Here is a 19388-nt window from a genome sequence, read left to right as displayed (position 1 = left end):
TAAAAAATTGTGAATTGATTTTTTAAAAGTATTTTATACGATTTATAGGTTAAAGAACAATTAATACTGAATTTGTAAACTTAAAACTTAAATCAGTTGTTATTGTTGATTCAAATGGCCCGCCACTTACATTCCGTTATGCAGACAACAGCTTGGGAAACTGATCCGTGGGTCACCTGCCCTGTATCCCTAGTATAACAATTCTGGTGGGAACTTTCGGCTGACCAGCATTTTTAGTGTCCCCATGAATGCACAGACAGTATATCCTAACAAAAATTCAAACCTTTCACAATTACTGGCCCGCTAGGCCCGAGCGGTAATTTCACTAAACGCTGATAGTTCGACATAGTTTTGATTCCTAGCAAACAAGCTGGCTGCATGGACGTTTTCTGGGTTTTCCCCAAGTACAGCGTGGGTACTGCCCAATTTCTCTCAAAAAGTCCTCTACGTCTTTTTCCGTGTAGTGCCTAATGGCGGAGCATTTAATAAATATTTTTTTTAATCCGAGCCTTCTCCGGGATTCGAACTCGTGTCCAATGATACGGCAACCAGCAACGCTAGTCACTATTCAAGCGGCTAAACTTAAGTCGAAATCCTGTGACATCTATATAGTATATACGTACGTGTTTTCCAAATGTTTATTTCCACATACATGGAAGTCTCAAATTCGAAATCTTCAAATTCTTGTTGAAGTTGATATGAATCAGTTTTACTTATAATACTTGACATAAATTTATTTTACATATAGTATTTAATGTTAATTTCTTTTTCATTTTTAGGCTGTTTTTACTACTTCAGTGCAACTGTGAATCCCATTCTCTACACACTGATGTCTTCTAAGTATCGAGTTGCATTTTGGGACACTCTCACTTGCATTGGTTACGGAAAGAAGTCCAGCAACGCTAGTATTTGCCGTACGACACACCAGCACAATAGTGAAATAGCTCACTCCGACAGAGAGCCATCTTTAAGGATATCTAAGCAGTCCTTTGAGGCGGATACCTCCATATCCCATCTGGTCAGAAAGGACAACCATCGTTCCCATCAAGAAAATCTTCTCACAGTTCCTGGTAAGCCTTGTTCTATCAAGCTGCAAGACTACGGAAGCATCCAGGATTGCGAAAATACTAATTCAGAATCGTCTTATGTCATCATTGGGCCAAAGGGCGAGCTAGGAGATGCCTTGGAGAACCCCGACGATATTCACGCAGCTTCGAGTCATTCCGAACTCAGTCACCATTCGACAAAATCAGTTTGCTCGAAATGTGATCGAACATCCAAGTGTGTCAAGAAAGAAATGGTTGTCCAAAACGCCGGACAGATCTGCAGTCGGTGCGTGGATGTGATGAGGGATTTTGGCAAGCACAACTCTTCAAACGATGGATTCAAAATATCATGTAAGCGGAATGAAACTGTCGTTTGATGTCAGTTGCTAACCAAATTACCAAAGACTGTGATCAAAAAGAAGTACTCAGTTAAACATATTTTTAAATTTATTTTAAGCCTATAAATTTCATCTGAATTTTCGCATGAATCTCGCGTTTCAATCACACGCCATTAGCAATGATATTTAAGTATTCGGAAACGTCTATACAGAATTCATTGAGTGGCTTTTGGGATGTTTTCATCATCAAAGAAAAGATTAAAAATACATTTATTAAAAACATTTGAATTCATAATGTATTAAAAAAGGTTTTTAGATCGATCAATATATTCTGTGTTTTAATGTTTTGTTGCTACATTTGCAGAAATATTTTATCGCAAATCTTATTATATTTTTGCCATCATGCCGATAAAAGTACGCAAGAAACTTTAAAATTGTTCGTATTAACTTCGAGCATGAGTTACGTCGTCATAACAGCTTTAATTATTTCGTCAGTTGCACAAATTATTGGAAACATCTCCATGAGGAAAACTGATTCTGACAGCAAAACGAAATTTGCTTGAAAAAATTAGTATAAGCAGATCGATAGGTTAGACATTTCATATTTTGTGCACATTAAACAGGCAATACAGGGTACTTTCTGGAGATTCTAAAATAACTCACTTTTATGCAACTAGCCATCTCTTGAAATCAATTAAAATACAAATTTTGATTCATAATATTACCTAATTAAGAAATAAATGAAATTTTCTATTTAGTTTTTACCTATCAATGTGTATGTCAGGATGGCTCATAGTAACGCTATAATTTAATTAAGTAATTAAGTAATTTAAATATCTCATTTTAGTGTTTTGTTTTTCTTTTTATCTTTAGGCCGACACTTTATGACGCATTTTTTTTTTTTTCTTTTTTTTTTTCTTTTTTTTTTTTTTTAATTTTGAAAATCAGCATTCTATTATTTTTGCATAACTATTGTGCCATAACGTTTTTACCATTCGGAACAGGCTTAGTACTCCAAAATTTACTGGTTGATTTAACATTTTCAGCGACAAATGCTGCATTTTTTAGAGTAATTTTTAAAATGGCCATAAATTTCTGATTTTCAAATTTTTATCGGTCATCATTTAAGATTTGGTTCCGAGACGCCCAAAGTTCCCAAAAATGTCATGATATAAAAGATATTTTCTTAATAAAACTCCAAGGTGCCACTTCTATTTTACTTGTGTACTCTTTCCCTTCTGACAAACATACTCTATTCAGAGGACACATGTTTAGATGCATGTACACAAAATTGCTTGGAAGTGCCAGGAAAAATATTCATTGACGTATTTATACGGCCTAGCCGGTCGAAAATTCAACCATTTTTTTCTGACATTATTTAAAAGTAAATGTGTTTGAAAATATGCTACGAAACATATAACTGTTTAAAATCAGTATTCGGCGCTCAAATCAAAAGTTATATCCCGATATTCTCATGAGAGTCATCAAGAATTCTCTGAATAGAGACAGTCAAGTCAAATTTAAAATGGCCACCATTTTCCAGATATTATTTTACAGAGTGTCAAATGTAAGCAACATAGAAAGAATTTTTTTTTTCATTTATTAATACCCAAAACGATGGGAATAAAACTGAGTTTCTCTTCCCTGATATTGTAAGGGTATAATTTAATTATTAGCTTGTTCACAGTATCTCAAATTTTACAACTTACAGTTCTGTTTAAGGTAGCTTTAATTTTGCGTAGTGATGCTCCAAGCAATGAATAATCATTTTGAAATTCATAATTATAAGTGCATTTAAAATATTGAATTCAAAATTCATAATTAAGGGTCAACTTATACGTAGATCATTTCCAAATTAGATTGTAAATCCCGTATGATTAACAAATGAAAATTCTACGTTATTTGTTAGATGTAAAGAAATAAAAATTTCAGCAAATATTTGATCATTTGATTCCTAAATTTATGATATTAATAACTATAAGTGTTATAATGTGTTTCCCCAGACCAAAAATACAGTTCCACTCGCGTCAGGTTCGAACTGCATATTTGCATTCTATTATATACATATATAGTGAAAATATATTATATATATATAATATTCAAATAAAAATTACAAAATTTTGTAGCTCTGAGATTTGTTAAATTTGGTAAAAGAGATCCAATGGAAATTCAGATGAAATGCCTAATGCGTCATTTTTCGGAAGAGAAATGTATATCTTGCACAAAAAAAGGAGGCAGTTCTATATCTCCCGTTCTACCGGGTCGATTGACGAAATTCAAATGGCGCTTTTCATATCTCGAAAGCGCGACTTACGATATATATTAAATTTATATACAGCGTTGTTTTATATAGATATTTTGACACAAAATCGGACTTTTTCTAAAATGACATGCCAATTTTTTTCCATATTTTGATTCTACGACTTAAATTACGCCTAAATATTAAATTTTGTGAAATGTGGTCGGAAACTTACCGAGAAATTTAAAAGTTTATCTCGGCTCACTTTTTTTCAATATGAACCATGAATAATTCGCTCGGCGAAATTCTTAATTTATAGCAACCTATTTTTCTTTCCCCCTTTTTTTATTGTGCACAAGCAGAAAAATAGATACATCTTTCATATTTTCCGATAACTTTAAAAAAGTACGTAAAGCATATTTGGCATTATTATCGCTTGTAACAAGTATGTCAAATTTCGAAACGTGCCACTATATAAACTTACGTATATCTTTGGACATTTTGAATAAAAAACTGTAATTGTTTTGCAGGTATGCCTAGAAATACATCTACTTCGAGATGATGGTGAAAATGTGACAGATTGTAATTCAAAAATATTTCCGAAACATTTATAAAAATTACTAAAAATTATAAATTTTAAAATCAGAAAATAGCTGCGAATTTTATTTGGATTAAACCTAAATTTCGAACTGTGAAAAAAAAGGAATCAAGTTTAATTTAAAAAAAAGAGAGAGAGATTAAATAAATATATACCGCATTCAATTAGCATATACAGAAGCTAAAATATTGAGAGCAAATTTTTTAAAAACTATTCGTACGATTTTTCCAAAATGTGGCACTTTGGCATAATTTGGGTCGTAGAATCGAAATATGAACAAAAGTCGGTATGCTATTTCAGAAAAGTCCGATTTTGTATCAAAATAACTATGTTAGAACAATGGCTTTATATTAATATAATATGTATCCTAAGTCGCTCTTTCGAGACATCAGAAATACAAGTTAAATTTATAAATCGGCCTAGTAGAACGGTTATATATAGAAAAATCATTTTCTTTTCTTGGTGTGAATCGTACATTTTAAAGATGCTCACGGTATTATTGTGCGGACAACGTATTTTTCCTTTTGAAGACGTGATCTGAATTTTTCAAATGTTTGAGGAAACATGAGCATGAAAAAATAATTGCTAAAGGTCACCTCGGTTACTCGCCAAAATCGGAAAATGAATCGCCAGAAATAGCAAACTTAATTAACAGATTTTTAATATGTTTTAATTTTCAGGCTGTGTTACCAATGAAGTTGTTTTATCCACGATTCAGTATTTTTCTGACTCTAAAATGTTTACCACTTTTAAATTATAACTTGGAAAAGAAACAGTCTTTTACCTTTGGGGGGGGCGGGTATTTATAACTTGAAAAACCTATCTGATTTTCAAGCTCGGTTTAAATCGCATCATATCGTTTCTTCCTTACTTTTTTCTTTTAAAATGTTTGCCATGTATAGCTTTCAGCCAAGTAGAAGAATAAGCATTCTTCGTCGTAACGTTCATTCTTTCATAGTCTTCGTAATTTTTCCGATCTAAAATGTTAATTGTATTTAACTTACCATTAACTGGAAAAAGATGCCGGTTTTTAACCCACTTCTTTCTTTTTTCTTCTGCAAGGGCACAGAATTTGGCATACATAATTTGGCGGAATACGAAAATGCAAAGCTCGCCATCCTTTTATTGGAATGTGAAGTATTTGCAGATGCAAGTGAAAATTGCAGTGAATTCGGACCGACAATTTGGTTATGTTGTTCAACGATTCCTTTTTCTTACTGCTTTTTACCTCATATACGGTTGGGCTGAAGAATCAATTTTCCTTAGATGGTGCAATACATAGTTAAATATGGGTGAAAAACAAGAAGTGTTAATATTTCATCTTATAATAGCAGCAGATTTCAAATTACGGCAAGTATAAATAAAACGTTATTTTCTCATGTACATTCGATTTTTTATTTTTTGTATGCTGCCATATTGTTTTTAAATTTTCGCCAAATTAATTTTAAATGTCATCAAAGTGCTTACGATAGCCGCTTTAACAAGGAAGTACGGTTTTACATTGTGACTCCTCTATTTAATCACCACGTATATCAATAACGCGCTTATGCATCCTGAGCTCTGCCTGGGCTAAGTCGGAGGGATCAGGTAGATGGAAGAGTGAGGTGAAGCCACACCTTAAGTAAACCACAAAAGCAATTGCGTCATGGTGAAGAGATGCATTAGCTTTATGCAAGATGCGTCTCTCAATTTGCCCTGAATTCTTTTCCTCCGTTATGCAGTAAAAACTCAGTTATGCACTCAACTAGCTGGTTATTCCTAGTTGATTGTAAAACCTTTTGTTGTATTCCCTTCGTTTATGTTCTGGAGTAAAGTTTCTTGGGGCCAATTAAGCCCACACTTTGCTGACGGACAGCTTTTGATGGATGACGTATTGCACACTTATCGTCAAACCTGCAAACTTACACTCTTTTTACAATCATTTGATGATCGTCCATGTGATGTTTCGTCCAAAATGGATGTGATGTTTCGTCCTATCATCTGCAGCATGTCCTGATGAAGTTTTGTTGCAAATGGCCCTTCCAACAGAAATACCGTTTCACGGCCCTGTCAGCCACTCTCTTCTCTGTCACTTCATTCCTTTTCACTTGGGAAAAAAAGAGAGACAGAAGAAAATACGTCCGTTTTCTGAAACGACTCAAAGCTCCATCCTAACATCCTACAAAATTTTAACTACCTAGCAACCTTTCTTTCCTGCGAAAGCTGAACACCTTTTCTGCGTATAGTAAGAATATTTGTTTTAAAATTTTGAAAATTGTTAATTCTTCGTATTGGTGCCGTCCGAATTAAACAGTCAGTTTTAATTTCGCCTAATTTTATGAGGTGATGTGTAAGTACAATTTGCTTTATTCATTTCCTTCTTGTTATTAATGAAATATGAGAATAAGGGGTATTAATAAATTTCTAGTCGAAAAATAAGATGAATGGAACAACCGAATCCAATACTTCACCCACCTCCGATGACAATGTTGTATAATACCGATCATATTATAAAATACAATCTTCTCTGCCCCTTCTAAAGAAGGTGTATAAGTTTATATAACCAAAACAATTGTTTTGGTAAAAAAAACTTTAAATATCTATTTGTATATTTCACGTCATCTTTTCATGTTAACTTAACCATTTTTGATGGATTTTTCAAGGAATCTCTTCTTTTTCTGTAACAAATAAATTTACCATTTGACTTTAAATATATGGTGTTATTTAATGTTATATGAAACTGCCTGTACTTGTAAATATTCTTTCTGGAATGTATATTATATATTTATTTGAAAATAAAGCGACAAATTGTGAAAAATGTGTCAAATTCTTATAAATATAGACACATACATAGCTTAAGTACAGGAAAACTCGGAACTACTCTTATATACGCCCTCGCTTGGCGACAAATTTCTCGCCAAATATTTTTGGTGAGAAACTCCACGGTACCATATTACCATCTAAATATTTTGCCTAGATTTCGAACTTTAAGCCTAAAATGTCTCCAAAAACGCCGTTTTCGCACATGCAAAAACAACGTTTTCAACACATAATTTAAGCCAAAAATCCGAAACAAAAACAAAAAATTTAGATAGCAAAAACGTAAAGTTTCTAACCAAAATTATTTGACAAGAATCCATGTACACAGCGATAATAAAACATCTACGAATTGCACAATCTAGGCATTGTGCACAAATCAACAAAATAAACTAAAATAACTGAAATTACAAACATTTCGAAAAACAACAATAACAACAGAAATTCATAGTAAAAAACAATGAACATAACATTCTACAAAATAAAAACAATAAAATAAAATGCACTTACCATAATACATTCGTTAATAAAATTTCGCCAGTCACGCAACGTATGTGAACAAAAGTTCCAAGATTTTGCTATATCACATGTCTTTCTGCGATTCAAAATTTCGAAAGTAACGATAAAAACTTCCTCCAAAGTTAAGTTACTACACGAAAGCCACGATCCAAATCTTAAACTCCGCTGACAGAAACATACTTTACCAGCAACCATTTGACTCATCCACACAAGAACTATCAGAAACGCCCTTCTTTGTCCGAGTTCTCATAGCAGCTCCGCATTTCGGACTCCGTTTTAAAAGTCCCACAAAAAAATTGAAAAATACACTTCGATCTTCATAAACACACCCGTAAACAAAAGACTCATTAACAACTCCAACATCGTACCTTTTAATACTAAATTTACTTTCCACACAATCTAAACTATGCGACTGAAATCTTGCCATCACGTCTATCATTGCAATATAGGCCATTTCAAAACACGCACGACACGAACCAAAGAGCAATTAAACCACTGCAGCAAAAGAGTTAAGTTTCAACGTCAAAAGGATTGCCATACAAACAACATCGTCCCAAAATCTTCGTGCCAGAAACCAGCGCAGAACACATATCACCACATTGGGTGATCTTAGGCCGTATATAAGAGTAGAGCCCAAGACTCTTTAGCATATTCCTGTGTGAAACAAATTATATTCAGCAAAACCCCAGTTCAAGCATTTCATTCCTTCCTGAATGCCGTAGATCATTCGTGAAATTCGTGAACTGAATGTGTTTTCTCCATTCATATGAACGTAAAATGGATTAATTCGTTCTTGAATTACAGAACAGATGATAACTTATTTAAAGAAATACAATGCTCTTTTTTATCAGGTTGTAATCTCTAGAATTTTTTACTGTTCGTTACTATGAAAACAAATATACTTATAGCAAAAAAGAAATACTACTCAGAAAAATGGCCGCTCAATTTCGAAAATGCAAATCCGCGTTATGCAACGGGCATATCTGGGCCACCACATAAATACTACTTTTGGGAACATGGTGTGTTGCGTCATTTCGGTTAGAGAGCTGATATTCAGAAAGCACTTAAATTTCACACTTACGTACTACCCCTCGATCTCTAAAATTGGCTAATTGGAGCAATTTGGCGGAGATCCTGCCAAAGTCGCGCCAATAATTCCTATGGAATTCAAAAGGAACTGATACCTCTTTATTTAAAGAAGAATCCATTTTCGAACCCCTTCGTTTTGAGCTTCCTAAAAAGTCTTTCTTCCTCTATTAGGCCATTTTTACCGGAAGCTCTGTTTAAAACGCTACGAACACAAACTTCTCGCGGATAATTGCTACAATCTATCACTGTTTTGTGGGCCACATTCAGTTCACTACATTATATGCATTACTACACACATTTTTATGGTAAAATAACTGAACTTTGAAACTAACCCACAGCTTGCTGTTCTGTAGAAGGCATATCCGAAACTTTAATAATTTTCTTTTCAAAATTCAACAATAAGTACAGCAAAAACAGTTAATAAGCTCATTAAAACAAAGTCTAGCTTATCGAGAATCGATCGCAGTTACAACAAACCTAAAGGGCTTTTATTATGAGTATGTTATTACGTTTATATTTACCCGTATTTTGATGGTTAAATGGTACGGTTTCGTAGTAGACGAGATAATACGTAAGCACCTAAATTTCCTTCTAAACTTAACGTAAAATTTAAAATTAATAATTTGTTTATGAAATGAGTCTCTTTTTAAAAACGCCGAATAAACCGAACGAGAACTTAAACAAAGCGACATGATGCGATGATGAATTACAATGTAAATACGCAGCAAATACTCATAATTTTCCTGAGGACACTGACTGTACTCCTGAGCAGACATCGCTGTAAAATCGCATTGGTGTGTTATTGAAAAGGTTTGGAAGATTTATTAATAGACATCGTATATCTAAGTTGAAAAACTGTTATTGCTGTGACTTAACTCCCTTGTCTGACAGTAACATCGGAACAAGCCCGTGAAATTCATCAGAACAAGGAGATTGCGCATGTCGTTGGAAAGAGCCTTGCCACCATACAGGTGACAATACGACACTACTCAGTTTCGCCCTCCCCCCAATTTTCAGGAGAGCACTTCGGGGAGACGGGTACGAGGGTTTTCCCTCCCTCGTCCTTTACCCCAATCTCTCGAGAGAACTTTCGGCTCGCTGCATAAGTAGAGGGCCCGCATGCCGCACAGACACTATACATTTACAAATATTCATGCCTGCACCAGGATTCCAACCCACGCTCTCGATATGGCAGTATGGGCGGCTTGAAAAGTAAACCGTAGAAAAAAGTATTTTTAATGTGAATTGTCGTCAGTCTTAGTTTTTTCCCATTAAATGCAGTTTAGTTAATTTGTGTACAATCTCAACTACACATCAACTCTGCTTCATTCAAATGTAAAAAACCGAAGTTTTCATCGTGTAATTACAAAAAATAAATAAAGTGTAGAGTCATTAGGTTAACTGGAAGCAGAAAAGATGAAAAATACGCAACCGCCTTCGCCGGGAATCGAACCACGGACCTCCGGAGTACCGGCTAAGCGTGCTACCGTTACACTACGAAGCACGCTAAGGAAGCGGGAGAAATACCTTATAAAAGAAGTTAAACTCTCACTGTTATAACTCTAAATAAATCAATAATCGAGACGTTCTTTAGCTGATACGTATGGGATGATTAAATCAATAAAAGGAGATAAATGAATTGCGAAATTATTCTTATTAGAGGAAAACTGGCTTATTAGAGGAAAACTGGCTTCATAAAACTTATATTTAAGCTAGGAATTTTAAATATTATAGAATACTTATATGAAAGATCTCCCAACAGAAAAAGCAAAAAAGATAGTAAATTCGTATTTAAAAAAATATGTGCTGTAAGATGTATGCATTCATTAACTATTTATACAAACAATTTTAAATCGTTTGCAACGTTTAATCTTTTATATGTATTTTAACTCTTTCAAAATAGCGAAAGATATTATATACTTAAATTATCCATTTCTAAGCATCCAATCAGAGCGCATATAATACGGGGACATTTAAAAGCGGGTAAACTCTCGTGTTAACAACACTGGTTATCATAAAGTAAGGAAAAATCACAAGAATATCGATAACTCCCACAAAAATAAGCCAACTGTGTAAAATTTTAATATGTTGCCAAGTAAGAGTAGCTGAGTAAAACTGCAATGTGCAAATTAGTGGCGCTGCACTCGGAATACGTCACCTGCGAGGAGCATAAAAGTCCATGTTTGAGAGCAAGCCCACATATTTCGCTGTGACAGTGACTTCAGAAATCTGAGATAGCCAATTCGTAACAATGACCTCCAGGCATTATTTGCCTGCAGAACTGCGATGGAGAACCATTGGGAGACTAGAGGCAGGATAAAGTCAAACAGAAGTGGTCAAATGGCTAAGTGTGAGTCCTTCTGTGGTTCATAGACTTTGAAGGCGATTTCAAACCACAGATTCGGCATCTAGGAGGTTCAGCCAAGGACGGCTAACTGCTATGACAAGCGCCGATGACCGATATTTGACATTATGTGCATACAGGAATAGAACCACAACTCTGACTCTTCTTAGATCCACCCTTGCTGCAGCCACCGAAAGGTTGGTGTCAACGTCAACTGTGCGTAGGAGGCTTCACGAAGGTGGTCTGTATGGCGAGGCGACCAGCCATTTGCGTGCCGTTCAAGTTACGCCATAGGAGGGACCGTTTGCAGTAGGCACAACAGCATGTCTACTGGACGCCTGATCAGTGGAGGGCTGTTCTCTTTACGGATGAGTCCAGGTTTAGTCTAAAAAGCGATAGTAGGCGTTATTTGATATGGAGAGAACCTGGAACCCGTTATCATCCGTCAAACATCCGTTAAAGAAATGCATACGGAAGAGACAGTGTCTGCGTTTGGGGTGGCATCTCTTTGGGTGGAGGCACAGCCCTCCATGTCTTTCCAACGGAAACAGTGAATGCTCCCATTTATAGAGATGATATCCTTGATGCTTATGTGCGCCCATGTGCCGGGGCAATAAGTGATGCTTTCCTGTTACAGGACGATAACGCAAGACCACACAGGGCTCGCATGGTAGATGATTATCTTCAACAAGAAACAATTATGCGCGTGGAGTGGCCAGCTCGAATGCTATCAAGCTTGAATGCTATCAAGCACGTTTGGGATGCTTTAGAGAGACGTCTAGCTGCTCTCAATCCGCCCGCTCAGATCCTTGCCGCGCTTGCAACTGCTTTGCAGGAGCAATGGCTCTCGCTTCTTTTGGAACTGATAGACCGCATAATTGAAAGCATCACGCATCGCTGTATGTGCTCTATTGCTTCTAGAGGTGACCATATTCCATATTGAAGGTACTTTTCCTATAGCAAACTGACACCTTCGATTTGTTCATTTTATACATGTGCTAATTTCTATACTACCATAATTATCTGGTAATTTATTTTTATGTTATTTAATACCTTACTATATGTTGTATATTGTGGGTAAGTTTCATAAAATTCTACATGTAACATTTTCAGTAATCGTGATTTTTGTGGTTTTTCTTAATTTATGATAACTAGTGTAGAACTAAAAGAAAATTCTAACTACATATTCTTAAAAATACGTATTACTAAAATATTCACTGGAAAACTATCACCAAACATTTCCCAGAAATCTGTACCGTTAATCGAAATTCCATAAATCTTCCGAAACTTAATCGGAGTCTTCAAAATTTAAATGTTGTAATTTTTATATAACCTTAGGAAAGTTGTTCTCAATCAGGAAAGAATTCTCCCCCCCCTTCCCAGGAGAGAATTTCAGAATGCGGCTACCCTTTTATTTACATGTTAAGTATTTAGTTTTATTTTATGAATATAAAAAACTACTTTTATTCAAGTTTCGGTATTTATAAACATTTCCTATACTTTTTCTTGCTTAATTTATAAACACACTAAAAAATAAACTAAATTTAAATAAATGTATATAGATCCCCCCCCCGCCCCATTCCAAAACTTTAGATCATCTAAAAGTGATGAAAGAGGTGAAAAAAATGCTGGGAATCTCTGTCTTAGAATCCTTTTTTTAAATTTCTCTAGAGGGAAACAGCGAGCAGCGGAACATGCCTACCGTACAACTTCTTTTTATAAATACTCAGTACTGGGTTCATGAATTATATTTCATTAATTACGTATTACCTAAAATGTCTATTTATTTATTATTTTTAATTCAACATTTATTTTTTGCAAAAACGACACATTCTTTGAAAATATTTAAACTTCTTTTTTATTATGTGTGTGTAACAACTTCTACAAACACTAGTATGCCATAATATAATACATTAAGTCGTCTGCAATATTTTACCTGCTGAAAATTTGGATATAGAATAGTCTATTGGAAATCGAAAGTAATGGTCATTTTTGGGGGGGGGGGGACTTTATATAAACTAGATAGAAAAACGTTTATTTCAAGTTAAGTTTTACTTGTGTTGTTTCTTTGTCATATTCTGAGAAGATATATTTCGAGACAAAACAACATTTTGAAACCCTTTTCATCAGCGCGCCGGACTGTTCCATTGAACAAAATGCAATTTATCTTTCAGTTTTAATCAACAAATTCGGTTATTTAAGTACAGTGTGTTGCTATTGTCTGAAATAAAATAGTTTTATTTTCCACGCGCAAACATGTTGCCATTCCGTTACTTAACTTTCAAATTCAGTCTTTCTCTTAAAGGTTAACAAATTAAGCAATTGAAAAGCAGTAAACACAGCTCTTAAGAATAATTATCTTATTGTTTTAATATGTGTGATTCAATAAAAATGCATTTAAATCATAAGACGTCTAAGTAGCCATATTAAATATTTTTATGAAATTTCACTACATTCACTACTAAATTCACTACACTGCATTTGTTGGACCCCTTAAAATCGTTACAATTTTTTTTTTTTTTTTTTTTTTTTTTTTTTTTTTTTTTCGTTTTTAGAAGTATTTTAGCAGGCCGGCTGCTCATGCGTCTAGTATAACAAGAGATCCAAATTTAAAATCTTTCAATTTGTACTACACATTTTAATCCAAATATCACTACTTTTTGCTTTTAAATAATACATGAAAAGATTTATTATTCAATTCATTACTTCGTTTCTCTAATCGAAGTGCATTAGTATCCGTCGACTATTTAGCCGACGCCAAATGGGACATGATGTAATGGTCCAGGGATTTATTCTACCTAAAGAATCCAAATAGCGGGAAATAAAAAGATCAAGAGAAAGAAATCCCAACTCATTCAGAAGTAAAGATAAGTTGATGATGTAGACCGATAACAACAGCTGATAACTTAATGGGGTTTGGGTACCTACCGAGAAACCAGGCCTCTTTTAGTAAACAAACTAAATCGAATGTTCTTTTTGCCTGAAATAACGTAATGTAGCCCACATTTTCAAAGCCATTTCGTGTGAAGTGAACCTGACTGCTATACTGAGCTGAAGGTTTGTGTAAAAAGAAGCAGAAAATTCTTTAACAGAATCATTGTTTTCTTCCATAGTTCATCATAAAACAGACAAAATTTTACTTGAACTCCGTTCTTAGCTTTTCAAAAAGATTTAGTGGATGAAGTTTTCTTGAAATAAAGGAAACTTAGGCAATACAATGATAAAAATCCTTGTTAAAAATATTAAAATAGCTTAATTTTCATTCTCGTGGACGATGATTCGTAATCCCCATGATCTTGATAACTGATCAATTTTAAATTTATAAAACTCCGTCTATCAATTTAGATACCCACGAGTGGCTAATTGGTTAACCGCCAAGAAGAGCATGGGTTTTCATAACCATGTATGACATGAATGCGAATCAAGTTATCTTGAAAAGTCCTCCCCGAACGTATTCTTTCTTTCAGGCAGATACCTGCTTCGCCCTTTGTATTAAATAAACATAGCTATCAAGTTACTTTCGGAACAAAAGTGACTTAACAGCATATGGAATCCGTAGACTCCGAGAATTTCCTTTTTCGTCCGTTTCTCTATAGACACATTAATATAAGGGGAAATTCTGAATTCCGAAACCAGATCAAAGGACGGTAAATACGCGGATGTATGCATTCTTCTTTCCGTTTCCAAATGTTTCACTGGAGAGTTTCCAGAAATGAAATTCTTTATATGCCAATCGTATTTCTGGAAAAAGCGAAATGAATCCGTAGGAAAGGAATATTTATTCGTAGATGTTTCGATTACATGTGTTATTGACCATTTCTATTCGAATTGCCGCTTTAACGGGAAAGAACTTAACAGCATCTGTTGCTAAGGCTTTTGATTTAGAGAGTATTGTTTCTCCACTGTAGTATTGCTACCGATTTTGTATTTAATTTACTGTTTTTCGTAGAATTATAATTAAAATTGTTTTATTTCCCCGTGCAATGCAGCGCGTGACGAGTTTTAAGAGAAAGCTACGCCGAAAAAGTAAAAATACAAGAGCACGCTCATTTAAAATTTAATAAATAGATATCTCGTAACTATAGTCTTTTGCTTTCCAGAAAACTCGAGAAAATACCAGAATGTTCTCGGGCACGATTAAAAAGCATATAAAAGCCGGAGAAAATATTTCAGTACAGTTTTTTATTAGTCCAAAGGGATTTGAATCCCGAAGGACTATTAGTTTCGTTTTGGCATTTTGCGTCGGACTCATAAATGTCGGTTCACTTTTCAAACTGTTGCCACAAAATGTTAGAGTCCTGCATTATATTTGAAGAAATTAAAAAAAAAAAAAAAAAAATCTGAAATGTTTCAGATTTTAAATTACGTCCAAAGGGGCGTTTTTTAACATTTTGTGTGTTACCTTTCTTTATTAAATATCATGTTCCTCGCACTTAAACCATAAGATCCAGTGCAACAGCAATATCGCAAAATAGTTTTAAAACGAGAATATCTTTAGAATTTCCGATACAGAGACTCACGCGCTGGAGATAAAAATGTTTTTTCTGCACAACGTTGCCATTGCTCGCTTTGAAATCCTTGAGTTTGTTAATCAAAAATTCGTCAAAGTTTTAAAAAATAGGAAATCGATCATAAAACAAATTTCAAATTTCAAATTTGGTCTTCCACATGCTCATATTCGTTGGAGGATTACGTTATTCAAGATTCGATGACTCTATGTACCGTTGTTTTATCACAATACGAGAAATATACATACATTTATGCAGATTTTTCATTATTTAATTTCTTCAAATATAATGCAGGACTCTAACATTTTGTGGCAACAGTTTGAAAAGTGAACCGACATTTATGAGTCCGACGCAAAATGCCAAAACGAAACTAATAGTCCTTCGGGATTCAAATCCCTTTGGACTAATAATGAAAAATCTTCATAAATGTATGTATATTTCTCGTATTGTGATAGAACAACGGTACATAGAGTCATCGAATTTTGAATAACGTAATCCTCCAACGAATATGAGCATGTGGAAGACCAAATTTGAAATTTGAAATTTGTTTTATGATCGATTTCCTATTTTTTAAAACTTTGACGAATTTTTGATTAACAAACTCAAGGATTTCAAAGCGAGCAATGGCAACGTTGTGCAGAAAAAACATTTTTATCTCCAGCGCGTGAGTCTCTGTATCGGAAATTCTAAAGATATGTTCGTTTTAAAACTATTTTGCGATATTGCTGTTGCACTGGATCTTATGGTTTAAGTGCGAGGAACATGATATTTAATAAAGAAAGGTAACACACAAAATGTTAAAAAACGCCCCTTTGGACGTTTTTTGTTTTTTGTTTTTTTTTTGTTTTTTGTTTTTTTTTTTTTTTTTTTTTTTTTTTCCTTAAACGAAGTAAAAGAAGTATTGTAATCGCGAAAAATTTCAGGTATCATATTTCAACGGAAATGCCCATTTAGACCGTCCCCGGATCCATTTTTGGACCTTTTATTTTTTATTTTATTTTATTTTTATTTATTTTTGGGGGGTTCATGGTATCTGTACGTACGTATTAGAATAAAGGACTCCTGTTTTACAAAAGTCGTAAAACGGATTTTAAGTGGATTCAAAGGGGACTTTTTCGTGACCTGTAAGTACATCTATATCTCGCATAACTCGAAGACGATTAGCCGTAGAAAATTGAAATTTTGTATATGAAGCTGTTATAACATCTAGTTGTGAACTTCCCTTTGTTATTGCAGTCAAAAGTATATTTATATATATATATATCCACCCACCCCTCAGCCAGCCTATAATTTCTCTATCGTCGGTCGTAGACATACTTCCAATCGCAGAAGTGCTTTAAATGATGAAAATATTCATGTTTTGACAGTTTCAAATTTTAAAAAAAAAAAAAGTAACTTTCGACAAATAGCGAAATTTAACTTTCAGTGAGGTCTCCCGTTTCCTCTGCTAATATTTAAAGAAATTTCATACTCATTATGAGAAAATAAAATTATAAAAATTTGATTCTTGTACGATAAAAGTGAATTTCAAATTATTTATTATTATTTAGGGTATCTAATTTCAAAATTTGCAGCTTTTTATGTCATTTTCAACTTGTCTCGAGAGATAATTGCAGAGACATTAGGATTTTTTTATGCTGGAAGACATGAAAAATGAGCAAGCCTTCGCCGGGACTCGAACCACGGGCCTCCCGAATACGCGTCGAATATGCTACCATTACACCACAAAAGCATGCTAAGAAAGCGGGAGACATACTTTATGTACTCCTCCTTTTAAAGGGCGACTTGGATTTTAGGGGACCCGATCGCCAAATCCTGGTAGTGAAAGATTATTTTGGAAGTAGAAGACGTGAAAAATAAACGGACCTCTCGAATACGCGTCGAGCGTGCTGACCACTACGCCACGAAGGCGTGCCTAGAAGGCGGGAGAAATAAATACCTTATGAGGTATACCAAATTTGACGCTTTTCAGAAAGGATGTTTACAGCGGTACAACTGTATTGCTTCTTTTGCGATATTAGAAATGAAACAAGTTTTCAATAACTGTGCCTAATAAAGAAGTTATTAATAGCTATCAAAGTGTATGCTTTTAGTGTCTGTGTAAATGAAAACACGTTCTAAATTTTAACTTTAGAATAAGCAGTTATTGGATAAGAATATTTTCGTCATGAGTATTGTCGAAACAAAAATGCATCCTTAAAGATATTCCGAATTTCTTTAAATGGGAAGTAAATTATTTTAATCTGTTTAACTTAAAAGTAAGCTGTCGCTAAGACTGGAAAGTGGTTTGTGATTGACTCTGACTGCCGTAACGAAGGGCCCGGGTCCGAATCCCGAAGAAAACATGGATGTAATTTGTCCGTCCCCTTCATAGAAGCCAAAAGTGGTCAACCTATCAAATGCATCCATAATAAAGAGACCACCGTTTTCTCCCCTTAGTAGTGGCCAATGTCTATTAATTGCTAAAGCCTGTCTTTGGAGGGGGGGTTAAACTTATAGGAAAGTGACATTCACACAAAAATATTTATACATGCTTTACTTAGCTAAGAAGAAGTGTCTAGATATTAATGGTTATTATATTGTAAATAACTAGCTTTGATAAAAAAAAATAATAGTGCATCTATATTATTTCCGCATAATTAAACAAAATTTTCAGATTCAAACTCAAGTACAAGTTTCATTTCATTTTTCAAAATAACTTTCATTTTCAGAGCAAATTTGTTTATCATTTCACGGATGTTCATTGAAACTTCATTACATTTTGATATCTAATAAAATGTACAATACCTGTGAGCATTAATGAGATTAGTTACTTGCGCGCCCAACTGTCTAAATTAGTTATTAAAAATGTAATATAATTATTTTAATGAGTCCAGCTAGTGTAATCGTAACAAAGAATGTGCATATTTATATATGTTTTCGGCACAGCGGCAACACCCAGTTTTGAGCAGATAGTACTTCGCATGAGAAAGAGCGCCTAGAACACCTAATTTTGAATTTTCTTTTTATTTATTTCGTATTTTGGGCAATTTTATGAACTTCCGACTAATAAACCTGTAGAGACATTAGTTTTTATTTGGGGGGGAAAGCAGGCAAGATGAAAAATAAGCAATTGCCTTCGCCGGGAATCGAACCACGAACCTCTGGAATAACGGCCCACTATGCAGACCACCGCACCACGAAGGCTCGCCAAGAAGGTGGGAGAAATACCTTATAAACTAACCAATGTAAAAGCTCAGTGTTGCCACTCAACGAAGCGTAAGGTCAAAATTAAGTGCTGAATTAAAATTTTTTAGAATTTTGCTATGTGTTTTGTGTCTTACACAGCGAAAAACATTATACTGCTCTGTTTTTTTTTTTTTTTTTTTTTTTTTTTTTTCAACGAAAAGTATTTTGACCTAGCAATTAATTGACCTTAGAAGAGACACATTTATAACTTATATTTTTCTATCTTAATACAGAAACGTCCTCTAATACAATGTTTCTAATTTAATCACAAAATTCAACGATATAAAAAAGGAATGCTTTGCCGCTCTGAAAAATGAAATATATCTTTCGAATTCAATCAACAAACTCGGCGATTTTTGTATTCATTGTCCTAAGTAATATATTTAATCTTCCATGCACTAGTGCGTTGCCATTCGAAAAAGCTTCAAATATTTAATTTTTCTTTCAAATTGAATATAGTATACGTTATCGAATAACAAAGTATGCGACTTAAAAGCAATAAATGCATTTCTTCACGTGTATTTTTATTAATTGCAATCAAGATTCATTAAATTCATTTTATTATTTTTTCTTCTTCTTTAGAATAACTTTATTAGAGAATCATTATGAATGAATAAAACTGTCTTATAAATGGCATGAAAGAACAATGCTTTCAATAAAGGAGGAATATTATCATTGTTTAG

At 34.0% G+C, this 19388-nt stretch overlaps 1 protein-coding gene across 1 annotated transcript in view; it reads left to right on the top strand.

The window, feature by feature from the left end:
* The window catches only part of LOC118204434 (neuropeptides capa receptor-like), a 324528-nt gene extending 317523 nt beyond the window's left edge, over positions 1-7005 (top strand). Inside the window, exon 5 of the mRNA XM_085824053.1 lies at positions 780-7005. Within this exon, the coding sequence (XP_085680179.1) occupies positions 780-1423 (644 nt within the window). The 3' untranslated portion in view covers positions 1424-7005. The remainder of the gene's footprint in view (positions 1-779) is intronic.
* The last annotated feature ends 12383 nt before the right edge of the window (positions 7006-19388 follow it).

Source organism: Stegodyphus dumicola, chromosome 9 (assembly GCF_044657685.1).
Source record: "Stegodyphus dumicola isolate Sdum_Otavi_A_Nest chromosome 9, ASM4465768v1".
NCBI lineage: Eukaryota > Metazoa > Arthropoda > Arachnida > Araneae > Eresidae > Stegodyphus > Stegodyphus dumicola.
The sequence above is the reverse complement of the archived record's forward strand: the minus strand, read 5'-3'. Positions and strand labels throughout refer to the sequence as shown.